The sequence below is a fragment of the Heliangelus exortis genome, chromosome 22, assembly GCF_036169615.1.
Source record: "Heliangelus exortis chromosome 22, bHelExo1.hap1, whole genome shotgun sequence".
NCBI classification, from domain to species: domain Eukaryota; kingdom Metazoa; phylum Chordata; class Aves; order Apodiformes; family Trochilidae; genus Heliangelus; species Heliangelus exortis.
Genome location: NC_092443.1, coordinates 1,063,733 through 1,082,730, shown reverse-complemented (window position 1 = coordinate 1,082,730; position 18,998 = coordinate 1,063,733). Strand labels below are relative to the sequence as shown.

Below are 18,998 nucleotides of genomic sequence, written 5' to 3'. Positions count from 1 at the left end.
TTTGGTTGGGGTTGGCTCCCGTGGCTCCTGCCAGGCCGGAGCCCCCCCGGGTTTCCGTGTGAGGGCAGCGGGAGCCGTGGCCATGCCGGTAACCTCACACTGCCCAAGCCCAGCCGCTTCCCGGCAGCCCCGGGATCTCTGACACCAGCCCCGGAGCATAGCGGGGAGCGGGGATCAGGGCCCGGCCAGCGCCTCAGGGAGCCCCAGCACGGGCCGCCCCGGCCGTGTCACGGTTCCCGCCCCGCCCCGCGGAGGGCGGCCCCGGGGCGGTGCCGGTCCGGCGGCGGGGCCTGCTCAGGTGCGGCGGGCGGAGGCGGCGGCCGAGCCGCGCAGACCGCGCTGTGCCGCCGCCATGAGCAGCGCGGAGCCGCCGCTCGGGGCCGGGCCGCGGGCTCAGCCCGCCTGGAAACGGGAGATCCTGGAGCGGAAACGGGCCAAGCTGGCCGGGGTGGCCGGCGGCGAGCCGGAGCCCTCGGCGGGGGAGCGGCTGGTGGTGGCGGAGAGCCTGGGCCCGCTCCGCGAGAACCCCTTCATGCGGCTGGAGAGCGAGCGGCGGCGGCTGCGGCAGGGGCTGGCCGGGCACGGCCCCGGGGCAGCGCGGCCGCTGCAGCAGCTGCTGGAGCTGTACAGCGCCGTGCCCGGCATCCGCACCATCCGCGCCGACAACATCATCATCATCGAGTCCCAGCCCGACGCCGCCGGCTGCTTCGCCGAGGGGGACGCGCTGCCCGGCCGCCGCCGGGACCCGGCCGCCTCCTCTTCCTCCTCCTCCTCCTCCCCGCCGAAGCACCCGGACCCGCTACGGGAGCTGCTGTCCCGCCGCGGGGCTGCCCTCGCCGAGATCCGCGCTGACCAGGTCGTTATCTACGAGGCGGCCGAGCCCGAGGCTGCCGAGCCGGGCACCGTCAGCCGCCTCCTGGAGAAGTTCGGGCAGCGGCCGCGGGGCCGCCGGCGCCGCGTCGGGGAGACGCTGGGAGGGCCCGGGCCCCGCTCCGTGCCCGGCGGGCCGGCTGCCCCTCCGCAGGTGGGACCGGGCTCCCCCCGGGCCGGACCGCCCCCTCCTCAGGCGGTACCGGGCTCTCCTCGGGCCTCGGCGCCTCGCCAGAGGAGACCCGGGTCCCCGCGGGCCTCGTCCCCGAAGGCGAGATCGCGATCCCCGCAGGCGGTGCCGGCCGCTCCCCAGCCTCTGCCGGCTCCACCCCGGGCTGTCCCCGATCACCCCGCGGCCCCCCAGCCCGTGGCCCCTGCTCCCTCCAGGGCTGTCACCCCCCAGCCCCTGTCCCCTGCTCCCCCCAGGGCTGTCACCCCCCAGCCTCTGTCCCCTGCTCCCCCCAAGGCTGTAACCCCCCAGCCCCTGTCCCCTGCTCCCCCCAGGGCTGTCACCCCCCAGCCCGTGTCCCCTGCTCCTCCCAGGGCCACAGCCCCCCAGGCTGTCCCAGCCGCCCCTAAGGCCACAGCCCCCCAGGCCAACTGCTTTCTCCACAAGATCGGCTCCAACTCCTTCACTGTCACCCCCCGGGGGCTGCCCCCTGGTAGCCGTCTCCCCGAGCCCGGTGCTGTCCCCACGGGCCGTCCCGCAGCGGCCAAGGGGCCACCAGTGCCATCCGCCAGCGCTTCCCAAGCCAGAGCCAACGCCAGGAGGCCAAAGCCGGAGGAGGCCGAAGCGGCTGTGCCCCCCCAGCCCAGTGCCAGTCTGGCCCCCAGTGCCACCGGCTCCACGCAGCCTCTCTCCTCCTCAGCCCCCCGGGCCAGGGGCTCCTTTGACATCCTCCCGGCCCCCAAGCCCGACTTGGCTGCCATCCCAGCCCACGACCTGCAGGCCCAGGCCCTGGCCAAGCTGCGCCTCAATTCACGCAATTCCTTCCTCTTCGTGCCCCGCCGGGAGGGCAGCCCAGCTCTGTCCCCAGCCCCGAGCGCCAGGCCAGGGCCACCACCACCACCAACAACAACCTTGGAAGAGAAGGCACCCAAGGAGCCCTCCAGGGCTTCCGCCCCGGAGCAGGAAGAGCCTGTCACTTCCCCACCGGCGCCTCTGGATCCATTGGTACCTGTGACTTACATCGATGACATTGTGGAGCTGGACAACGGGGAGCTCTCCCCCAAGAGCTTGGCTGTGAGAACAGGGAGCTTGGCGGATCAGCCCGGGGGAGTCGGACCTGAGCTGGACATGGAGGTCTCCTCTGTGCCCCTCTACAGACCACACTCTGCCCCTCATCAGAGAGGAGGCAGCACCTTCACTGTTGTGCCCAAAAAGAAGCCCTCTGGGCTGCAGACTGTCACTGATGCCATCGGAAAGCCACAGCGGGAGGAAGAGGAGGAGGAGGAGGAGAGCAGAGGAAAAGGCAAAGCTCTGGAGAATGCTGTTGGGCCCCAAGCAGGGGTGTCCCATAAAAAGCGCTACCCCACGGTGAACGAGATCGAAGTGATCGGGGGGTACCTGTCCCTGGAGAGGTCCTGCATGAGCAAGACAGGCTCCCGACGCAAGAAGGTAACTGCCTGGGGCCCCTGGGTGCCAAACAGCCAGGCTGGAAGTGAATCACTACTTCTGGCTTGTCTTTCCAGGAGGTGCTGGGTGGGAAGATGGGTAGAACTTTTCTGGTCCTTTTGAGAGGCAGAGGTTTGTCCTGGGGAGGGGATACTGCGTGCTGACCCATGGAATAGAGGGGAGTGGGGTATGAGATGGAACTGTAGGGGCTCCCCTCCAGTTGCTGCTTGGAGGTATGGTAACAGAAAGTAAAATATGCCCGGAATTTGGAAGACTGAGGTGAGTTTGGTGGTTTGGGTGGCTGGGGACTCATCCCCTCGCTGTGTCTGTTGGTCATGTTGAGCTCCACGTGGTCACTGCCCGTCTTGTGTCACTGTAGTGGGTAGTGTGGCATTGCCACCTTCCCCCGCGTTGCTGATCTATTGATAGAGGCTGAGGAATTAGGTCTCTATTAGGCAGAACGAGATCAGCAACAACTTAACTCCCCTCGATAGGATTATGCCACCTGTCTGCTCCTTCTGGCTCTGCAGCTGCATCCACGAGACATGGGTTGCTCCAAGTGTCTTCGGGGCCAATGCCAGGTGGTTTTTTTCACTGCTTGGAATCTTATCTTAGATCCTTTCGAGCCTTAAATTGAGAATTAATCTTTGTGTGGTGTGACGAAACGCATCTGGATGTGATCAAGACACAGTCATGCTGAAAGAGGGAGTTGCATTGCTGGGCTGGAGGAGGAGTGGGTGTGAATTGTTTGGCTCTGAAAGCAGCTGAGGTGACAAATCCCAACTCCTGTCTGCAGCATGACATGTGCTTCCATAGTGGGAAGAGCTGTTTGACATTCCGTTACCTAAATTCGACTGAATGTTTGATGGACTGAATCCACAGGGGTGCCTGAGGCAGGGAGCATGGTAATTGGAGGGAATCCTTTGAACGGGGTGCATCTCATTGAGAAGGAGGCAGGGAGCACAGTTTCTCGTGGCTTAGTGTTGTTGAGTTCCTTCAGAAGAGCTGACAGTCAATTAATTTGTTAATTTGATCATGACTGGTGCAGGCAGCAGATCTGGAGCATGAGAGCCAGGAGACTCAGAATAAGCAAATAAACAGGAGTGTTTATTTTCACTCAGTGCTCCTGTACTTTATCTTGTCCTCCTGCAAGGAAATGCTTCATTAGACTGGAATTGTTCTGCTGTGTAAATACCTGCTCGACTGTACTCTTTCCAGCTGTTTTCTTAGCTCTGGGCAGTGTGGGGTGTTACTTGGATTTACATCAAATCAAGTGTGTGGTATAAATGGTCAAAATATCCAGAAGACGTGTTACAGCTTGGGTAATCTTAGGATGGAGTAGAAAACACATATGAAACTTTGTGGGACAGACTCTTTGGGATTAGCCTGGCTTCTGATGTGGCTGGTGGAGCTGAGTTCTCTGTGCAGGGTGATGCTGGTAAGAAAATTAATCCTCAGGTAAGCAAAACCTGTGAAGTGGTACATAGTGGAAGCTGTCCTTGACAGTACAAAAAGGAGGAAAGAAGGCGAGGGCAAGGCTAGTGCAGCAACCAGATTCTTTAAGGGTGGTCAAACAGGGGAACAGGAACCCAGAAAAGTGGCAGCATCTCCATCCTTGGAGGTGTTTGAAACTTGCCTGAGGAGAACCTTGAGCAACTGATCTGGTTGGACCTGCTCGGAGCAGGAGTCTGGGCTAAAGACCTCCAGAGGTCCTTTCCCAACCTAAAAGTGTCGTATGGTTCTTGGCAATTGTTTACCCAGTGTTTGGTCTTCTCTGTGTTGGATTTGTGTGACATTGGGGCAGGTCATGGAGCTTCTCTGCTTCTGTTCTTATCAGCTTTATGGCATTAACTGTCCCTCTCTGCAGGCACTGACCATGAAGTGTGCTGAGTACTGTGAGATGCACATGGAGCTGTATCAGCTGGACCTGGGCAATGTCCTGCAGGAGAACCTGAATAAAGATCCAGTTTCTGAAAGGAAGATATTAAAAGGCAGAGGAGGAACTGCCTGTTGCAGTGCAGAGTGCTGGAGTCTGAAACAAATGGGGACCATTTGGAAAATCAGAGCCAGCTTTAGGAGAAGTAGTAAAGAGCCAAAGTTGCTGGGTAAAATGACATGTGGCAGTGTAGTGAGAAAGAAGAGATTTTCCTTCAGTTGCCTTCTTGGTAGGGGTGGCAAGCATGGAGCTGGACTTTGTAGGGTTAGAAGGGTTAGAAGATACTGGAGCTGTAGCAAGTGGAAAGATTTCTGTTTACTCTTAACCCAGAGGATGTTTGTGGGTTTTATTCTGGGTAATAAGGCTGTGTTGATGCCTGAAAAGGAAGGAGCTGGTAATCGGACACATTCCTTGGTTTCTTCCCAAGAGATCACTGTGTGTCGCCAAGGCAACCAGCCAAAAACAGGGGTTCTGTTTTGTAGATATGTTGGGATTGTCAGAAACTTGGTTTTGGCTTGAACTGGGCAGAAGCAGACATTTCCTGTGAGCTGGAAGCTGCAGTTCTGTGGTGAAACCCATGTCCCTTCATTTTTTGGGGCTATCAAGATCAAACCTGCTGTTGGTTTCAGTGAGCAGGTACCCAGGTCTTTTGGGGGCATTTTCCTCCAGGCAGACCTGCTGGATGAGTCTTCCTTTCCAAACCTTTGAGCATCTTCCTTTCCAAACCTTGCCTTGGGTTTGCTGAAAAGTTCTTCAAGTATGCCCCAGGGTCAGGAATGGGCTGTGCAGTGAAACTTCCATCGCTCCAACACTCTTGCTGCTGCCCAGCAGGAATCTGGGTGAGATAAACAGCAGGACTAGCTCAGCCTGGAAACACCACATTCCTGTGGATCCCTGTGCTTCCAGGCAAGGCTAATGATTGATTAGGAGGCAGAGAGGTGGTGGTGGTTTGATTGTTCTATGAGATGCAAATCGTGTTTTTCTCCAAATACAGAAATTGAGCCTCCCTTTTCCATCCCCTTTGCTGGCCATTCACTGACTGACCATGGTAGAGATGCCAGCAAAATGGAGCTGGTTCAGTCCGTGTCCTCTGATCCACGTGCTCTGAGGATTTTTGGAGTGGGAGTGGGTTCCAGTGCTGCTGTGGCTGGTGCAGGGTGAGCTCCTGCTCTCAGCTGCATGGCTGTGGGACCCAGTTAGACTTCTGACTCTGCTGTAGCCTGTTGGTCTCCAAGGCCTTTTAGGAAAAAAAATAGCTTTGTTGCTCCTTCCAGACACTTCAAGTATGTGAAGCAGCTGTTTGTTTTGAGGCTGGAGCTGGATCATGAGCTGATGAGGGAGAGAGAGAAATGCTGCTCTTGTGTCAGAATAACAAATGGGTTCCCAGCTCTCTTGTGCAACCAGAGCTGCTGTGGTGGGAGAGTTCCCCCAGGGCTGGGGAGGTGAGTGTGGAGCTGTGGGTGATGGAACACCAGGAGGATCTGCAGGTGGAGGGCAGAGTTCCAGCTGTGCTCATCCTGGGGACTGAGCTGGGACTCTGAGCTCTTGTCCTCCCCTGGGTGTGAGGATTCCATCCAGGGAGGTTCAGCCACTCCGTGGCTGTGTTGGGACCTCTCCAAATGGCATCCCAGGTCGTTCAGGTGGAGCACTGGGGGGACACTGCAGTTTGAAAACCAAGTGAATGTTTGCAGCTTTGTGTGGGGCAGCAGCTGGAGGAGGGTGGCTGAGCTGTTGGCTCTGCTGGTGAGGACAGGATACGTGTGCAGGGATGGAAGGAGACCTACTGACCTTTATTCTAAGCAGGGAGTGGGGGAGAGGATGCAGAGTGCTGCTGGTGACCTCTGCTCACTGCTCCTCTTCGTGTTCTGGTGTTCCAGAAGCAGTAAATTCACTTCAGGCTGTTAGCAGCCCCAGGAGGAAGGGAAGGCTGTGCTGCAGGATGTGGATCTTTGGGATCTTGGAGGATAAAGTCTAGCTTGGCTGAGCTGACAAGAACCAGTCTTGATTTGGTTACCTGCCAAAATAATGTACAATAAACTTGTCAGCAAGATAGAAATCTGGGTTTCTGTAAAGCATGTGACTGGCATGTTGGAGCAAGGGATTGGGGTTGGAAAGGACTGCAAGCTGCTGAGCCAGGGGGGTCCTGAGAAAACCTTGTCTGTCTTCAGGCTTTGTGTTATCTTGCTGAGGCTGAACTCTGGCTCCTCACTACAACAAAGGACATTGAGGGACTGCACATTAGTCTCATGCTGTCCTGATCCTTGGTGAAACTGCCTTCAAAGATGCTCAGCCTCAGCTCATCTTCAAAAAGTTCCAGCTTACATGGACTTCAGCATGGTCCATTTGCTAACACTGAGCTGCACGATGCCTGAATGTGGCTTCCAAATGCCCACTGGTACATCTGTTAAAAAAAATGTTGTAAACATCCCTCAGCTGTTTGGCATGGGCAGGACTGGGCAGCAGTCTGGTTGGTCCAACCTGCTGAACTCCTGGCTCTGGAGCTTTCCAACTGTTCAGTTCTGCTGGAGCCAGACTCCTGTGAGAACCAGGTGTGGACTCCAGATGTTGGCAGGGGTGAACACTTCCAACTGGTGCCCAGACCTGTTTGGAGCAAGTCTGCACAGCATGGAATCTAAATACCAGTGGCTGCCTGGAATTTTTTTTTTCTGATGTATAACACAAGTAAATTAACCATAACACAAATAAAGTAACCTGGTGCAGAAAGCAAAGACCTTTCTGCAAAAATTATGTAGATTCCTCCATCTCTGTGTTTTGCAGGGCTCAGGACAAAGATTTCTGTCCCATAGCTCTTGGAGAGCTGCATCTTCCTGTTCTGTTTTCTGACTTGTTGCTGTGCGCTGCCATCTTTAAGGAGGGGCTGTGGTACATATCTGACATGGAAGTATTGAATTTTTTGTAGATGAGGTCAGCAGTGCTAAGTCCTGCTCAGAAGATACATGTCTGGGATCAGCAGGCATGGTCCCTGCCCTGCAGAGGTGATTTCCAGCAGCTGACAGATGTGAGCAGGGCTGTGTCCCCCACACTGGGCTATTTCCCTGCCCTTTGCTAATTCTGCTGATTTTTAGTCCACGATGGTGATGGCTGAAGATTCCAGAGATCAGGATGTTGCTGTGGTTCTGCTTTTTAAACCTCCTCACAAGCTGGACCTGAGGCTATCAGTGGGGTGGTGGGTTGGGTTTTTGTTGCCCCACTGCCTGCCAACTCCTGGCAGTGATGATGGTTCTTGTCTGTACTCAGTGCCTGGCAGAGCAGAGGAGTCAGATTGAGCTCAGCTCTGCTGGGAAATTGTCTGCTCCCATGCTTCACCTCATGCTCCCCGGACATCCTGAGTTGTTCCTGAGGGGATTGGGGAAATGGAAGAGAAAGCAGGAAAAACCCCCAGCCACCCCCAGGGTAGGGACACAGAGAACCCATCCCTGAGCTTCAGGTGGAAAATGCCAACACTCAGCTCCTCCCCGGAGCACAAGCAGCTGCCCATGAGAAGCAAACATCACTTCAGAGCTCCTCAAACCATGAAAGGCTCTTTCCAACATCTGAAAGGGGCCTACAGTAGAGCTGGGGGAGGGCATTTGACATGGGTGTGTGGTGAGAGGACAAGGGCAATGGTTTAAAACTTGACAAAGGGAGATTTGGGTTAAACATGAGGAAAAAATGCTTTTCTGTGAGGATGGGGAGACACAGATTGCCCAGAGAAGCTGTGGCTGCCCCATCCCTGGCAGTGTTGAAGGTTGGATGGGGCTTGGAGCACCCTGGGCTGGGGGAGGTGTCCCTGACCATGGCAGGGGAGTGGGAATGGATGAGCTTTAAGGTCCCTTCCAACCCAAACCAGTCTGGGATTCCATGATATGATTCCAGTTCCCCCCAGTTCACCTCCTCCCATCCCCTGCTGCTGGGGGCAGCCTTGGGAAAGGACAGAAGAGCTAAAATAGAAACTCTTATGCAGATAAGGGCCAAGCCTGCCTTTGGAGCTGGTTAGGACGTGCCCAGAGCTCAACCCATCTTGGAGCTTGAGAGGAGATTTGGAGTGCTTTGTGCTCCAAGTTCTGATCACAAGGATTACAGTTAACGTTGGCTTAATCAGATTCCTTAATCTGTGGAGCAGCTTGGGGATGGGCTAGAACATCCCTCTAGCTCTTTTCAGCTTGTCTTGAGTTTGGGTTTGCCCTCTGTTTTTTCCTTGGTGTTCCTCAGAAGGGCTGAGGAAGTAGACACTGGGGCTGGCAGGGCAGAAGTTTTCTTGTCAGTGTTACACATGGGAAATGGTAGGGAAATGAATGTTTAGTTTCCAGGTTCAGTGACCATGAAGTAAACCATGGTAAAAGCTTTTACAGCAGCATCTCCTTCATCTCTGGGTTTGTGCTCACTCCTCTCCTGAGTGAAACCTGGGCAATTTAAAGCCTATTTAGAAACCCAGACTCTCCCTAGTGACTGCAGGGGACAGGGACATGCTGTGAAGCTGGAACAGTATCTCTGTTTGGAAATTTTGGGTAGGAAGAGTCACGTGGAGCGTCCGTGTCCTGCAGAGAAACTTCATAAACATCCTGGGAAAATCTGGACAGCAGGAACTGGGTGCTGATGTTTTCTGAGAAGTGCCCTTCAGATGATCTCAGGGACTTGGCAAGGCTGTTTTGTAGACATTTGGGCTAGAGGCAAGCTTAAGAAAATATCTGGGAGGCACCATGGGAGCAAACTGCTTTTGCTTAAGGGAATTGTGTAGCTTGTAGGTAGTGTGTCTGAGGGCAGAGCTCTGAGTCCTGTGGTGAACTTGCTGCACTTGGTTACTTCCCTTTGAGGAAGTCTTTTGCATATTAGTAGTACAGAAAAAGGGCAAAAGAGGCACCAGCTCTCTGGTGTGGCTGATGCTGTCTGTGTCACTGAAGCCTTTTGCTCCTGAAGTCTCAAATGAACTCCTTGCCAGGGTGGGAAGGAATTCTGTTCCCAGCCTGCCCTTATTTCCTGGGAAGTGATGCTCTGCCTGCCTCATTTTAGCTGGAGACTGTTGTTCACTTGCACCTCTCCAGGGAATGTCCTTGGACTGCTCTGCTCAGTCTGGGTTGAACAGAGATGTTTGTGGGTGGCACCACCCAGCTCTGCACTGTGTTGTAGCTACAGATTTTAGGCTTGGAGTAAGACAGAGCCTCTGCTGTGGGGGAGTTTTTGTGTGTCATTTATGGAGATGCCAAGTCTTGGTACTAATTTTATCTTGTTTATGCCTGCTCTCTTTGTGTATTCAGCTGAGATCCCTTTCAGACAAGCAGGGGGATGTCCAGTTCCTACAGACCAAGTAAGGACTGTGTGGATTGGTTGTGAAGCTGTGGAAGGCTGGGGCTCCTCTGCCTGCAGATGTCTGCAGGGATCTGTGGGTGAATAACTGCTCTGTACCCCCTCAGACTTGGACTCCAACTGCCCAGAGGTTGTTTTGGGTGCTGGAATCTCTTCTTGTCCAACACAGTCAAGGGAAGAGTTAAGTAAGAGCTGCCTGCCCTTTGATGCTCTCTGGACTGTCCCTACCCTGTCACTTCTCATCAGGAATTTGAAACTTCCCCGTGTCTTCAGCAAGGAGTTTAATATTTCGAATCTCCATGCATTGCCCCTGTCTGCCATGTGCCTCAGCAGATTGATTACACAGAGCTGGCTCTGTGGGTTGCCTTGTAAATGGAGACTTTCTTGTTTTGCCTTGTGCCTTGGGAGCTGGGCACCCAGACTGCTGGAAATCTTCAGTGCTGTTCAGTAACTAACCCTGTGATGCAGTTAATGGTTGAGTAAAACTCTGTTACTCTTGAGAAACACTTCTTGGAAAAAAGCAAGATCAGGTGGCCAACCCAGTGACCCCAAACTCCTCTTTTTGTACTGACTGAGAGGTACCTGAGAGGTACATTTCTGAATGGCCTCCTGCAGTTTCCTGGCCCTATTTAGGCTGCTTCAGCCATACAAGTGCATACTCTGGTACAGGAACAAAACCTCAAGTCCTCTCCATGTCTAGATGTCCTTGTCAAGGAAAAATCCTTTCTTCCTGTGCCAAGGAACTGCTTTAGAGGTACAAAAGGTTCTTATCTTCTCCTGAATGACAGCAAGTGCCTTGGTAACCTGCTGCTACTACTGCAGCCCTCAGGGTGCTAGCCCAGGCTGCTGTGCATAAAGATTGTGCCTGGAGTTATTCAAGAGCTTGGGCTGACACATGGCCACCTTTCCAGGATAAGTACAGGCTTGCAGATAAGCTCATTGCTAACTCCTGTGAAGTGACTGATTTTCCCAAAAATCTTTTATCTAAAAGTTTCAGAGAGAAAACTGCATCACATGAGAGTTGTCTACATCACTGAGTGGAGGTTGGGATGGAAAAAATGAAGGTCCCAGCAGAGGTATGCAGTTTGTGAGCTCCTCCTCCACCTCCTTTTACTGAATCTGCTGATGTGTGAGAACAGTCAGCCTGACTCAGATGGAAATACCAGGGTAAACCCTTTGAGGATCTGGAGCCACTGTAAAATGCCAGTTTCTACCCTCTGCTTCCAGTCTCACAAGCAGTTCTGTGCCTCTTGAGGGACCTTTCCTTTCACCCTATGGCAGTGTGGAGCTTGGAGACTGTTCTGGGTTAGGACCCCCACCTCTTCACACAAATCCTGAGGTCTTGAGGACATTTCCTGCCCAGCTTGGGCTGCTGCTTCTTGCATCTCTCTGTGGGATGCTCTGGCTTCTTGATGCACACACCACTGGGCTGCTTCCCCAGCTGTGATGCCTTGGTCTTTTCTTTTGGTGACCAAATCTCTGGACAAGCAGTGCAGCAACAAAGACTGAACAGAAGCAGAAAGTGATTTGATTTTTTTCTTCTTCTTCAAAGCACTGATTTTTGTCCATGCTTGTTCTCTTCAGTCACACTCATTCTTATGTTCATGCTGATTTGCTGCCCACCCTTCCTGCAGACAGCAGCCAAACCCCTCCTGCTGCTGGGGTGAGGCAGGAGGAGGCATTTTGCTGACCAGGTGTGCAAACTGTTAAATCAGCTGCTTTACATCCCCCCAGCTGCACACCAGAGAGGTTCCTGCTCAAGAGGTGTGAAGCAGCCTACATTACACTTTGGTTTTGCCACACCTGCCAAGAAGCAAATGTGATAATGGGTGGAGAATGGGTATGGGAGAATGGGATGATGGGTGGAGGAGAGCAAAGCCACAGTAAAGAGATGGCTGAGGATGAGATTAGCCCCATGGTTTGCTCCTGAGATCTGCCTTGATACCCCTGGCCTTGTAGGCTTTCCCACCTTGTCTTTTGGAGGGGAGGTATCTGCTGAATTTCATGGTTTCTCTCACAGGCTGGTTTCTATAAACTGGTGATTTTTATTTTCAGTCCATGCCTGTACACAGGAGCTCTTTTGCTGTTGGTTTGGGTGTAGCCTGGGTCCTGCCAGCCTGCATCACCTGAAGCAAGGTTGAATTTATAATATTTTCCTTTCTAAATGAGCCATATATGACTGTTCAGATTTACACTTGTTGAACAGTGTTTACTCTGGGTGCTCTATTACTCATTACTGCTCTAATCCGAGCAAATAAATGAATTTTGCTATGGCAACAAGAATCTGATGCCTGAACAGTACAATATTCCCTGAAAAGCCTGCCTGTTCCTTCAGATTGCTGGGCAGAGCATTGATACATAGATAAATGGTTTGGGGTTGGAGCCTGGTTTTGTGACACAGTTCTGGGTGAAGCTTTCAGCTGAGCAAACAGTGACAAATCCCTGCAAACATCCACAGCTGAAGGGTGCAGAATCCTTTCTCTCCCCAGCCAGCAGCTGCTGCTGAGGCAGAAAAGGGGGGGAACTGGTGCTGAGAGAGAGCGAGCAGTGTGCTCAGGCTGGGTGCTGGGATGTGTTTCTTGTAGAGAAAATGCATTTTGTGTTTCCATAGAAGTCTGGATGGCCCAGCATGGGGCTGGCTGTGCAGACCTGGGTGCTGTGCTGTTGCTGGCCTCCTGATTTTTCTTTTGAAATGGTTTTTGGACCCCAACCTGCCTGTGTTCCCTCTGCACAGTGCTCAGTTCTGCTCACATCCACCCATGGGCCCCCAGCTTTCCTCTGATTTCTGATGGATCAAACAGATCTGCTCTGGGCAGCCTCGTGTCTGGGCAGGGGAGCTCCCAGGTGATGCCACAGCTCCCAGCAGCTTCCCAGCTTTGGGTTTTGGGGCTGCTTTCCCTCTGCTTTGCTGGGCAGGGCTGGAGAGGTGCCCAGAGGAGCCCAGCCCTGTGCCAGCACCCGGTGTTTGCTTTGCTTGGGAGTGGCCCTGGGGCTCCTCCTGCTTCTTGGCAGCAGCACAAGGGCTGTGGGGGTGATGAGCTGAGCATGCAGCAACCCAGCACGGGGTTTTGGGGGGTCTGGCACTGGGCTTTGTGTAGGATGGCCCCAGCCAGAGGTGTTGCTGAAGCAGCAGATTGACTGGGTGGGAGCTTGGGGCTCTGGGTGCATGGGGCTGGCACCTCTGTGGTTCAGGATTTCTCTTCTGGTGGGTGCTGGGGCCTCTCTGGAGCTGCCAAAGCCTGGTGACATTCTGGGGGACACCCAGCCCTGGTCCTGGGTGGCTGCCTTGGGTCAGGGCTCAGGCTGGTGCTGCTGGGCACTGCACGTGGGGTGTCCCCTGGTCATTGCTGATGGGTTCTGCTCTTTGGTTTTAGTCCCTGGGAGGCTCTTTTCTCCTCTTGCTCTACACACAGCTTTAGTCCAAATTGGACTCAAAGTAATTTTTCTAAGAGCTTTCCTCCTGAAACCAGACAATGAGGAAAATGTAGTTTCATCTCCCAAACTTAAATTCTAACCCCCAGGCACATCTGTCCCCTTTGTTTTCCTTGTTTAGCCAAGTGTTCTCCCTCCAGCACTGGTCAGTGGCCCACGTGCAGTGTTCTGGGACAGGTTCTGGGCTTCCAGGAGCTCTGGGCACCTCAACCCTGGTGGCCTTCATGCCAGGCAGTGTGGTTTGTCCCCACAGTACAGACACCACATTGTGCCCACTCACTGCCTGCCTCGGATCAGGGAGCATCTAGGTCAGAACAAGGGTGAGAAATTCAGGGAACAGCAACTGGGATGCTCTGATCTTCAGGGCCATTTTTTCCCCAATCTTTTTGACATACAATCAATCATTCCTCTCCCCACGTGTCCCCTGGGGAAGGTGACAGTGGTTCTGGCCAGGGCTGGGCAGGGAATGGGGAAAGGCAGCTGGGGCCATGAGCTGTTCCTCAGCTTGTGGGGTATTTTGCATGTGAGAGGAATTAAAAACATGGTACCCAGGGCAAACGTGCTGCACTTCCTTCTTGCTGGTTATTACACAGCAGCAGCAGAGATCCTGTGAACCATCCAGCTCCTGCTGCCTGTCACTGGTAGCCATGCCCTTTTAATTCTGTTCCTAACCCTATTAGCTCAGTGTTAATTGTAGTTAAAAGTAAAGGGATCACAACAGCCTTTTAGGCAGCTGCTCGTGAGCCTTGATCTGCACTGATGGACACATCCCTCCTCCTGGTGTAAACTTAGTCCTGGCAAGGACTCCTTGTTTTGAGAGATTTGACAAGGGATGTGGGGGAAGTTGGGGAGTTCATGGTGGCTCCCTCAGGGCAGGGGGAAGCCCTGGGGTGCCAGAGCAAATGTTGGGTTTCTGTGCTGCTTTCTAAGAATTCTCCTTTGCTGTTGTCTAGATGAAGATCTCTTTCAATGAGACAAGTTTGCAGACCATGTTTGAATATCCATCAGAGAGCTCACTGGCAGAAGAGGAGGAGGAGGAAGAGGAAGGACACGTTTCTGAAACAGAGGAGGAGAAGTCTTCCACCCTTTACCTTCCACGCCCAAACAGCACTTTGCATCCCAATGCACCCAACTCTGGTGAGTGAGGCTCTGTGGAGTTACTGGTGGGGTCTGACATTATCCTTGTTTCCTCCAGCCCCTTATGGGGCTCCACATGGCTGGAAATGCCAAATGGAGGTGACTTCTGCCAGCAGAACTGGGGCTTACTGGGGACAGGGCTTGAACCAGAGCAGGGAACTGCAGATGGGCAACTTCCATGCTGCCCCTGCCAGGATCCTGACCCCGTTTCCTTTTGGGACAGTGAGAAGCACTGACATCAGCTTTGTCCTTCTGACAGATTTATCCAGCTACACCCCAAAGCACTCCGTGAAGTTCAGTGAGTGGCAGGAGCAGAAGTATGAGGAGGTGCCTGCTGCAGAGGGAACCCTCCCAAAGGAGGTTGATGGCCATGGGACCCAAGTCATGGTGAGACTTTAAATCAGGAGATCTTGGCTTTGTCCTGCTGTGCTGTGTCAGGACAGGGGATGGGGTGGGATGGATTGGGATGGGATGGGATGGGATGGGCCTTCTCTGCACACCTGTGGCTGTGTTGGCTGCCCAGGGAGCTGTGCCACTGCTCCCAGAGGGGTGGATAAGATGTCCCAGTGCCTCTCCCTGGGTGTGTGAAGCAGAGGGGAGGCAGCTGGCAAACTTGGGACTCCAGGGCATATTTGGAGAGGGGGATTAAATGCCCTCGGGCAAGGTGCCAACGCAGCCTTCACCTTCCGGAGGTGTGGGCACCCGTTTGCTTTGCCTTTGGTGACACTTTTCCCTGTCAACTCCGTTTCCTCCCCAGCTCACCCCGGCAGAGAAGGGAGGGCTCTCGGATTTCAGCAGCGAACCTGCTCTCTATTTCTGATGGCTCCATCCCCCGGGCTGCAGCAGCGGCTGCTGGGCACACGGTGTCACTGCACCTCCGAGCCACCGCCGAGATCAGTCTGGGTCCCTCCTACACCGCATTTCTAACTGGATCCTGATGCCAAGGGTGGGCTGGATGCTATCGAGCATCTTCGGAGATTATTTGCACTGGATTCTGGGACCTAACTACTGCTTTTAAGGCGTATGATTTATTCTGCCTGTGGCCTTGCATATTCCTTGTTCAAGATCAAGCATCATAAACCAGATCCGTAATCCTGGGATGGATGTGGATTCTCTCAGTGTTTATCTGAGACCACCCATCCAGGCACGGGGGTCTGGACAGCTTTTGTAGCCCCTCTTTTGCCAGAAGCCCCAGTGAAGAATGGTTCTGGAGCTGGAGGACTGGGAGTATCTGGGCAGTGAGATGAGCTGGGATTTGACAGGTAAATTGGGGGTCAGTTTGGGAAACCATTGGAGGTTTGTGGTTTGTTCTCAGCACGTTTCTGGGTCTGGTTTCTCTGAACCATCATGGAATTTATGTGCCAGTTACATTCTTGTGAAGGAAGCTGAATGCAGAGTGTGAGGGGTGGGGAGGTGGAATAAAAGCCTTCAGCTTTAGGTGGCATTTTTACACTGATCTATAAAGGAGCATCCAGGCTGGCTTGAGCCTCATGAAGACTCCCAGACATTGGCCATAGCTTTGATCTGTGTACCCAACCCTGGCTTCCAGTCTTCAGTAGCTGCTGATTATGCCTCAGTTTGCCAGTTTCTCCTGTTGCTTGGTTCCAGCATCTCACTGGGTAAGATTTACCTGTCTTAGGTGGCAGGGAGGCTTCCCCTGGCCCTGCTCACTCTGCTCCTCTCACACAAAGCATGGGAGGGCCATTTCACTCCTTTCTACTGCAGAACTTGAACAAGGAATGTGGTATTTTTTTCTAGGATTTTTATAGTTTTATTGTAATTGTTTAATGCAGCCAATATGCAAAGGAATCTGCTAGATTGTTCCATTTAAGTTTTCTACTACTGTAAACTCAGGGTCAGAATTGCACTCTGGAGAAGACGGAACACTGCTGCTAATGTGATTTGTACTTCTGGGATTAAAAGAGATGTGGTTGGAATAGACCTGGACTCCTTGGGCTTTATGGGATGAGGGGTGCCCCAATGTGTGGCTCCACCCAAAGGAACAGGCTGATTGAATTTGATACTTTTATTGGTTTGTCTGGTTTATACATACATATACACGATGAATGTCTGGACAAGATGGCTCTGAAAATACTCTGCATACCTTGGGCTTCTTTTGGTCTGTATTGTAGCAGCAGGAGGAAGGTTGTCCTGCTGAAAAATACTGTCAGGACTAAATGCTAGGACCTACAGTGTTACAGCTGCTCTTTTCTGCCCTGGGTGTCTTAAATATTTCTAGAATGATAACGCAAAAAAAAAAAAAAGTATTCAGTGTTTGACATGACCCAAGCACTGTGGGAACAGGAGGGCAGGCAGTGCCCTAAGGCTTCTCCCAGTAATAAAATGCTTGAGGAGAAGAAGCTGAAACTGGGATAGAATGAGGAAAAATGCAGGACTGCTACTGACTGCTGGGTTTAAGGGATGAGTCAGGTAAACTGATCTGTGGAGTTCAACACTGAGCAGTGCCTGCAGCTGGGAGCTATGCACTGGGAGATGAGGGACTGTGTTTGAAGAAAGGATAATCCACAGCTTTTCTAGCAGAAAAGGTCCCCTTGCACATCTTACAACTGGCTCAGGCCAGTTCAAGGCAGCTCTATCTCTACATCTCAGCTTAACAAATCTGGCAGGTGGCAGAGCAAAAGTTGCTTGCAATTAAAGTTAGGGACAAGGTGTCTGAGTTAGTCCTGACTTGGTTCTGCTGTGAGGAATGCTAAAGTCAACAATATCCTACAGCTTGTTCCATGCTGGAATGCTGCTCTGGCACTCTGGGTGCTGTTCTTGGTCTATTATCTCTCTGCCTCCATCACCTCTGGTCAGGAAGGAGGCAGGGGAGAAGTGCAGAGTGTGTCCTGCTGACCTCTCTGCTCCTCCCAGCTTGCCTGCTCTACCTTGTAGCTGGGATTTGCACCTTGCCAAGTGCTGCCTTTGCACTTCCAGGCTTTGTGCTCTAATCCCTGCCTGTTTAGGTGAACTCTTAGCTTGCTCTTGGCAGAACAAGGTGAATGCTGGTTTGAGGTCAGAAGCATTAGCTGGTAAGTCACCTCCTGGGCTATGTTCCAGTATCACTGTGCTCAAAATAAAGGGTAGATTTTGTAGATACCTACCCTGATGTCTAGGATTTGAGGATTAGCTATAGTAGATCTCTAATACCAACGTGCATCTGAAAGGAAAATTTACTTCTGCAAAACAAAGACTTTTATTAGATGTGGCATCCTTGTATCAGAAGAGCAGCTGCCCCAGACCAACAGGACTTTCCAGGTTGAAGAACAAGTTTAGTTATTCTTTTGTCCATGTGCTTCTTTTTCTTTTGAGGGGGGCTGTGGCTCACTGGCTTTACCAGCAGTCTCAATTTCTCCCTTCAGGGCATCTAGCAATGTCTGAGAACTCTCCAGAATCTGGGAAACAAAGAAATAAAAATAGCTTATTTTTACATAAAGTGTTTCTCTTATGAGCTCCCTTTGAATGCAGCTGATCTACTTTGCAGCAAGAGGGATTCTCCAGCCCTAACAATCCCTGATTCTCAGTGACACATCATCCTGGGGGAATATCTGTGCAAGAATTTCTCTGGTTCATGCCAGGGAAGAGATGCAGGGACGTGTCCCTGCAGGATGAGGCACCAGCAGGATGTGGGATCTTACTGTCTCGTCCATGGAAGAAGTTGGGGTCCTGTGACTGTGGAAAGGCAATGAGTGGGATTACAGACAACATCCACAGGAAAGGAACTTTGTTCCTGGTTTCTGTTGGCAGGACTCGTGCATTTCCTCTCTAATCCCTCTGCTTTTCACCTACTGTGTCTTTTCACAATTTCAAGAACTATAAATTCATTTATAGGCTGGGGGTTTGTGCCTTGTATCTCAGGGAATGTTTCTTTTAAAAGGTGCTGTTTGTTTGGGTACCTCTACAACACAGTTTTTAAGCTGTTAATTTTTTATACGAGTTTGTCCTCCCTTCACCCCAAACAATTGGGGCTTTGAAGGAGGCTGAGAAAGCAGCTCCAGCTTCTCCTGAAAAATAATCATCGTGGGAAAGCACTGGCTGTGGGAGATGAAGAGGAGCTGATACACAGCAGTTGATACCATTTAAAAAACGAGTGGGAAAAGAAGAATTTAGGCAGCAACTAAAAGGGAAAGGGAGGCTTTTGATCTACCAGCCCCTTGCTAGAGGGAAGATCATGGCTTATCTGAAAGGGGGACGGGAATACTGTTTGTTTGTTTGAGCTGACAGGTGTGTAATTCAGAAGTGGATTCAGCTGTTCCCTCCTAGGCAGGACCAAGGAGTCCCTGGGAGACTTTACAAACAAAAGAAAGGGCAGAGCCATCCCAGGAACGGAAATAACAGCAACAGCCCTGGCACTGCCTCCCTCCCACCCCTTCTGGTCCAACATTTCTACACTTTTAATGCTATTATTCTATTAAAGATGGAAAACATTACATTAAAAGTTGGGCAAAAGGAGGGGTTAGCAGGCCAACAGCTCTGCCAGCAGTTTGTTTCTGTTTTTCCCTCCGTGTATTCGTGGCCTTCTCCAGCCTCTGCTCTGCTCCTTTTCTTCCCCCCAGATCAGGGCTGGGAGAGGCTCTTTCCCGAGGGCTCTGTCCCAGACTCTGCTGTGTGCTGTCCTTTGACAAGGGGCTTTCCCCAGGCTCCAACAGCCCCAAAACAAACCCGAACCTCCCCGTTCAGGGGGGCGGCGGGGCCGGGGGTTTC

The 18,998-nt window shown here is 52.6% G+C and overlaps 1 protein-coding gene across 1 annotated transcript; it reads left to right on the top strand.

Moving 5' to 3' along the window:
• The first annotated feature begins 267 nt into the window (after nucleotides 1–267).
• TPRN (taperin) lies at nucleotides 268–16,235 on the top strand. Its single transcript, XM_071766603.1, has 4 exons — nucleotides 268–2,488; nucleotides 14,111–14,294; nucleotides 14,554–14,681; nucleotides 15,052–16,235. The coding sequence occupies exons 1-4, from the start codon at nucleotides 353–355 to the stop codon at nucleotides 15,112–15,114; spliced, it is 2,511 nt and encodes an 836-aa protein (XP_071622704.1). The 5' UTR covers nucleotides 268–352; the 3' UTR covers nucleotides 15,115–16,235.
• The last annotated feature ends 2,763 nt before the right edge of the window (nucleotides 16,236–18,998 follow it).